Source organism: Danio rerio, chromosome 9 (assembly GCF_052040795.2).
Source record: "Danio rerio strain M-AB ecotype USA chromosome 9, GRCz13ab, whole genome shotgun sequence".
Lineage (NCBI taxonomy): Eukaryota > Metazoa > Chordata > Actinopteri > Cypriniformes > Danionidae > Danio > Danio rerio.
Window position 1 is genome coordinate 43,770,001 of NC_141029.1, and position 7,500 is coordinate 43,777,500.

The 7,500-nt window shown below is 37.1% G+C and overlaps 1 protein-coding gene across 3 annotated transcripts in view; it reads left to right on the top strand.

Annotated features, from left to right (window-relative positions):
- The window catches only part of col18a1a (collagen type XVIII alpha 1 chain a), a 108,743-nt gene that overhangs the window by 37,173 nt on the left and 64,070 nt on the right, over nucleotides 1-7,500 (top strand). Inside the window, exon 1 of one of the 3 annotated variants that reach the window (XM_087266780.1) lies at nucleotides 6,305-7,335. The exons of 1 other annotated variant lie outside the window; for it this stretch is intronic. In XM_087266780.1, coding sequence (XP_087122906.1) covers nucleotides 6,366-7,335 — 970 coding nt within the window. In that variant the 5' untranslated portion in view covers nucleotides 6,305-6,365. Of the gene's footprint in view, nucleotides 1-6,304; nucleotides 7,336-7,500 lie in introns of those variants that run through there. One more of the 3 variants, NM_001349195.1, reaches the window with a different exon arrangement.

The following is a 7,500-nucleotide window of genomic DNA, read 5'->3' on the forward strand; positions in this document are numbered from 1 at the left end:
TCTGCTGGAAATGGTGTTAGTGAGGCCAACAAGGGGCGCTCAACCTGTGGTCTGTGTGGGTCCTAACGCCCCAGTATATTGATGGGGACTCTATACTGCTCAGTAAGCGCTGTCTTTCAGATGAGATGTTAAACCGAGGTCCTGACTCTCTGTGGTCATGAAAAATCCCTGGTTGTCTTTAGAGAAAGAGTAGGGGTTTAATCCTTGCAACCCGGCCAAATTTGCCCACTGGCCTCTGTTCATCATGGCCTTTTAACCATCCTCATATCATAATTGGCTTCATCACTCTGTATCCTCTCCACCAATTAGCAGGTGGATGGTGTGCGGTCTGGCACAATATTGGTGCTGTCATGTCATCCAGGTGGATGCTGCACACTGGTGGTGGATGAGGAGATTCCCCCTATTGTGTAAAGCACTTTGAGAAGCGCTATATAAATGTAAGGAATTATTATTATTATTACTTGTTTATCAATGACTGTTTAGTAATGTAAAGTTACCCATGAAAACTTTAACATCCTTCTGCCTCAAATACTAAAGCAGATTTTGGGGGATGGCATTGCATTATGACGTGAAGATGAGTGATCACTGACCACTGTGAGATGCCTAGAAATGAGGCTGTGAGAAATAAACGGTTAAAGCTAATTTTCACAAAAACATCATATTATATGTGAAAAGCACTGCTTTTGCTTTAATTGCAGGGGTTTGAGCCACACATGCCATACTGAATGTGTACCATTGTTATTACTTGGAGTTATGGTAAGAATAGAGCAATATTCTGCATTGCTTTTAATAAGTTCCCGCATTGGGCGCACACATACTCTGTCCCATGGCTGTTTGTGGTTCATCATTAAAGCCTGCACATTGAGTGAAGTCCTTAACATCATCCTTAGGTTCATGAGTCATGTTTGAGGTTCTAACACTGGCAAATGAAGAAATGAATGCATGCATAAATATTGAAACATATTATTTTTAGTTTTAGTGTATCATTATTATTTGTCAGGAATCATACGAAAGTTAGATATTCCAGTATTATGACTGCAGTCTTATTTTCCCTAAAAAGAGTAAAGAGTAAAAGCTGCCATATTTGTTCCAAGTCATGTTAAATCAGATCCTGATGAGTGCGGCTTTTATCCTCCAGCAGATCGTTTTTGGCTGCGGCTGGAGAACATGTCGGCCCTGAATGTGTGCCGAGAAAGGTCACGACTGCGAGGGAGTCACTGTGGAGAATTGTAAACTCAGATTCCCACCCATGTAGGACCCTGAATGATGAGGTTTAGCATTAACCCATGTGTAAAAGCGAACAGCAGGACTTCAGCCAGTTAGTGAATTGTTAGCCGCAGCAGTTATATATATATATATATATATATGTGTGTGTGTGTGTGTGTGTGTGTGTGTGTGTGTGTGTGTGTGTGTGTGTGTGTGTGTGTGTGTGACGTTTTGACTCGTGGTAATTTGAAGCATGTGTCCAATGTCATGTTCTCATGGCTGCTTGTGTTTCAGTGTCCTTGTGGGTAAAGGAAAAGCTGTGTTTGCAGTTCGTTAACCTTTACTTCCTGTGTAAAGAGACGAAAAAAAAAAATGAAGAAAGTCATACTTCCTTTAACCTGCAGTGAATAATGGAGGCTAATCAACTTTACTGTAGTCACATCCTGCATGTAAAGTCATTTTTCATGTTTTATTGCCGGTAAATGGTAAGCAGAGCACTGTTTTGAGATTTTTACATATTTTATAATTTAAAAATATTATAGTCATAGGTAGCTTTGTGTCTTGTCACTTTTGGTGAATGTATATCTTTTTTAAAATGCTATTCCTTTAATAGAAAATTCAATTACATATATTAAGAATAGAATAATCATTACTATACATCTTGCATGTACTGTTATTGGTTAATCAGTGTTTCAACTATGAACAACATCAATAAATCAGGTTGACAATAATCTTATTTTATTAAAATGAACAAGTCTGGATATATCTGCACTTAATGTCACCACATCGATTATATTTAGCTTCATCTGTTAATGATACAACAATGATGTAATAGCCTGTCATGATGCTGTTTAAATCATTTATGTATAATTCAGTATCAGATTAGAGTATTTAGTGAATTAGAAAATAAAAAATTCAGTTCACAATTATTGAGAAAAATATATCTGTTTTATTTAGAGAAACATCCTTGGACAAAAAAAGCTTTGTGATTTTTCTAATGCAGTTTCTAGTGGTTATTTTGCCAAAAAGTAGGATGAAATTATGTTAACTTGTAAATTTTATGTTCTCATCTATACATAATTTTCATAAATGAAAAGAAGGGGAAAAAGTGCAAGAAATCTTCATTGTGTATATATTATTAACAATTTTTAAATTATTCTTATATTTACATCATAAAAATTTGCTTTAGGTTACCCAGCAAAAACATGTTAACCACAGTCTCTTTCATTTTCCATGTCATTATGGTGGTTGTATAATATGTCCAGATTTCATTTATAGCCAAAAGAAAATAGAAAAAATTGAATAGAATCTGTTTAACAGTTTCTTCATCCAAAGTACCACCTACTTATAGACTGTGTGAATTTTTCCAATGTTTATTTTGCTGGAGCACATTGTTTTTTATTTTTTTGGTGAATAATTTATTTGCTCAAGTTAATCCTTAAACAAAAATCTTCGTTTTCATAAACTTTAATCAAAATCTGAGCATTTGTTTCCACATTTGGAGTAGTGGTTCTTCTTTCTTGATGTCAGTTGACCGATTTATCCTCAATATTCTTAACCGTGCCCGTTTTACCTTTAGTCTACTATGATAGAAATATGTGCAAAAAGAAAGCCCCACGGCCTACTCAATATTCCATTCATAAAAGTCTCAGTAATTTACAGTTCATGCAGACTTTAAAAGTACAATTCAAATACACCTAAGTCGAATTACATTGTTCTCGATTAGTCCCTTATGAGGTTGTATTTCAGGGGAGATGTCATTTTAGAAAGCAATTTACTACATCCGCTTGTAAAGTGTGAAGTCACACGAAGCGGCTCCAAGCACCATATCAAACTGTTTGGGGAGGCTCATCTAATGCTAAAAATAAACATTCAAATAGTGCTGTAATACTTTCGAAAATTACAGTCGCAATAAATAAATATATGCCTAATATCCGATGGCCTGGATGTGATTAATTTTTTGATAAATTATTTAAAAAATTGGTGTCGGTGATGTGTATCGATGTGTACACCCTGATTTTATATGAAATTAACTTAAATGTGTGATATGACTATAAAGTGTTCGTAAATTAATATTTTCTCAATTCAAATGAGTAGCGGCTTGGACCCGGAAACAGTATTCCATACGTCACGACTTAAGCGAATAGGCAGTACAGAAGACTACAAGGCATCTCTTATGGTTTTGAGAATTCATTCAGCAGTTTACTTTAAATCGAAAGCTGAGTCCACACTAGTTGAGTCAGTGTGTTGTTGGCTGAGCAATGTCCACTGGTTTGTTAATGTCATTCCCACACTGACTGTGGGCAGATAAAGAGAATTGGCTGTGTCTCCTGATGGATTGTTCTGAGAGCTTGACTTCTCCATTGTGCCTCAAGGGCTTTGGCAGGCGTTGTGGGTTTTTCTGAAATATCTGCATGATTCATTTTATCCTGCTGTTTAGGAAGAGAACATTAAAATCTTCATTGAACCAAATCCACAGCTTCAGCTTTTTATCTACTTTACATCAAATCCCTGTAGAGTAATTATTGCTCATCTTAAATGCTCTGTCAGTGCTGAGGGTGATAATACTTTGTGTCCTTTGGCTAATACTGGTGCAAATGAAATTTCATTCATTCATTCATTTTCTTGTTGGCTTAGTCACTTTATTAATCCGGGGTCGCCACAGCGGAATGAACCGCTAACTTATCCAGCAAGTTTTTATGCAGCGGATACCCTTCCAGCCGCAACCCATCTCTGGGAAACATCCACACACACTCATACACTACGGACAATTTAGCCTACCCAATTCACCTGTACCGCATGTCTTTGGACTGTGGGGGATACTGGAGCACCCGGAGAAAACCCACACGAACACAGGGAGAACAAGCAAACTCCACATAGAAACACCAACTAAGCTGAGGCTCGAACCAGCAACCCAGCAACCTTCTAGCTTTGAGGCGAAAGCACTACCTACTGCGCCACTGCTTCGCCCTAAGAAATTTCAAATAAAGATTTTTGTATTGAAGTGTTTGTGGTATAATAATAATAATAATAATAATAATTACATTTTGTCAATATTTGATGTCATGATGCAGGCCATATTAAGTGCCACATGAATTTAGTTAACAATTTTTCATTATATATAAGAGTATTTAATATATCAAATGTGTTTAAAAAAATACTATAATACAAGAAAAATTGTACTTATTAAACTTAAAAAATTTTGGTAAATTAAAATTTAAGTAAAATAATAAAATATAAATGCACTTATTTATTTTAGATAGTTCCCAAACGTGAATATTATGAATTAAAAAAGTCTAAATAATTCTATAATTAAAAAAAAATAATAGTCAAAACAGATAATTAGACAGAAACTTTAAATTAAGCATGAAATTAATTGTAAAAAGTATTAAGGAGAAAGGCAAAATAGTGTTAATATTAATCCAAAAATGTGTATGAAATTAAATTGTATTAATAAAAAAGAATTATATTGATACTTTTTTACAAAGTACCAGCTGATGCACAAGATTGCTTCCACGTGTGCTCATATATTTGTACATTTTTTAAGACAGAATAGCCCTGGTTTTGACAGTCCTCATAAAGTGTAAGTTAGAATTTAGAGGGTCTCTGTCACCAGCTTTCTTAGGCTTGTCTGTACAAGTGCACAAGCTTCGGTTTTCTCTGTTTCTGTGTCTCAGAGCAGAAGGTGGACTCATTCAAAACTAACTGAGTTTGAGCCAGAAAGTGTAAGATTTATACAGACTGGAAGAGGGTTGGTTTCAGCCCCTTCTTCTGGAGGTGAGTGAGTTCTTAGACGGTTATCCCAAAGCTGGCTATTTTTCGTCTGTTTGAACCATACACTAATGTAGTTATAAAATGATTTAGGACATTTTAAATCTCTCAGAATGTTGAAAATTCAGAAAATAACATTATTTTTATTATTAAAAGTTGCTGTTTCATTGTTTTTATGGAATCCATGATGCATTTTCCACATATTTTGATGAATAAAATCAGAAAATGACGAACAATTTTGAAACATTTTGTTTTATTACGGCGTAGAAGAGTTTGTAGTCTTTTAATCTAATATCTTACTGTTCTCATACTGGCGTATGTTGCTCTGTATAACAGATATTGTAAAATAAGGTGATAATGAAGTGTCTCTTTAGGATTTCATGAACTACTTAAAGTAAATGAGATTTCTTTGTAATTACATATGGTATATAGGTTATACTGAAACTCACATACGTTATATTGATTTTAATACCTTTATTTGTAATACTTTTATTGTATTTAAAGGGATACTTCCAATGAAAATTCTTCATAATTCACTCACTGTTTGAGTTTCGTTTTTCTTTTCAATACAAAATACGTTTTTTTAATGTTAGAAACTCGTAACTATTGACTTCTAAAGTATTTGTTCTTCCTATACGGAAGTCATTGGATAGACGTTTCCAACATTTTCAACCGTCTATTGTGTTCAACAGGAAAAGGATATTCATAAAGGCATAGAACCACTTTTCATCCAATTTTTATTTTTGAGTGATTGACCCCTTTAATAAATGCTTCATGCCTAAAACTAGAACCTTCTACAATATCTTACTGTCCTAAAATGACTTTGTTGCTTCATACAATATCTAACTCATACTCTAATAACAACCTTAAAACAATGATTTAATTTCTACAAAAAATTAAAATCAAGTATTATTTTTTTTATCTAAATTAACACCTACAGTACTGTATAGTATACTGTAACATCCTGCATTGAAGAGTTGTTTTGAGTACTTGAGCAGCTTGTTTCTGTGCAACAGGGGATTCATGTTAACTGTGGAATTTGCGCGCCCCTATATAAAGGCTGTAAAAGTAAGTTGAAACAACTCTTAATTCCATCAGCGAGGGCATTTAGAAGCACCGGCGTACACAAAAGGGCGCCTTGCAGGCATTTTTGGTAAGAATATCTATCAGCAGAGACACTCTTTCACATGGACAAAGGGGAGATGGAGCTTACGGGGGTTGAAAAAGGTCCCAAGCCTGGCCAATGACGAAGCAGCCCCCCGCTCTCTCTTTTAAATATGTTACTCCTCCTCTAAACTTTTCCCTGCCTGGCTTGTGGGCTGATTGTGGTGACTTTACGGTGAGCCAGGGACGAGTCTGTCTGTACTCCTGAATGACTGCAAGTGAACATGATGGCTGAACTCAGGTTTTGGCTGTGCCTCTTTATTTTGGCATGCGTGAGGATACGCCACACACATGGCTGGTTCTGGTTTGATGACTCCAAGGAAATTGAGAAGGGCGTGCAGACACCAGCATACCTGACCACCGTAGGGCCCACATCCCTGCCGAGGACAGAACCATCCAGAACAACAGGTACAAGTGCTTCTGTAACTGAAGAGGTCGCGAAAGAGGTCAGTTTTGAAGGGGAACCGGAGGTCAGATCCAGGTCTGGATTGGGGATTGAGTCCGGATCCGGATCTGGATCATCCAGTTTTGAAAGACAGCATGAATATTTAACATCATCCGACAAAATTTGGGGTATTATTGATGACAATTCTAGTTTGCATAATCAAGTGACCAAAGTGGACCAGACGGATGGACTTGACCCAGCAAACAGTCGATTTAATGAAGGCGTTAATGTTTCTTTCACAAATATTACTGCTAAAAATAATGTAAATGAGAGTAATTTTGCAGAGCATGCTAACACGACGTTGTATTCCTCTGAATACGCTGTCTCAGATAATGCACTAACCATTGAAAGCCAATTTTTAATAGCCAGCATGCCAGCATCCTTCGAACCCCTGCGCTGCTTGCCGGTCGATTCTGGTTTGCCGTTTTGCACCAGAAGGGGAGTGGAGAGTTTCTCTGTGCCAAATTTTCTAAATCAAAGCAGCGTGGAGGAAGTTCGGATGGTTTTGACCGAATGGGCATGGCTTTTGAGGTCAGGCTGTCATCATAGTTTGGAATGGTTTTTCTGCCTGCTGTTGACCCCGCGGTGTGGCCACTCTGGATCTCTGCTGCCCTGTCGCAGTTCTTGTGAGGTCCTGCAGGACAGTTGCTGGACACTCCTGGACGAGGGCCGCCTCCCTGTGGAGTGCAAATCTCTGCCTGAAGAGAAGCATGATGGGTATCGGTGCTTGTCAGTTAGTAACCTGAAAGGTAATGGATGGTTAGAATGCCATCTCTCTGTCTCGCTCCAGCAGAAAGAGAGATGCATTTTCAACCAGTGCCACCTGTCTGTCTGTCTGTTTGTCGTTCACCGGTCCTGACCAGGGCTTTTGTTTGTGTCTGTTAGTGTTGTGTGGTCCTCAACAGTTGTAAGCA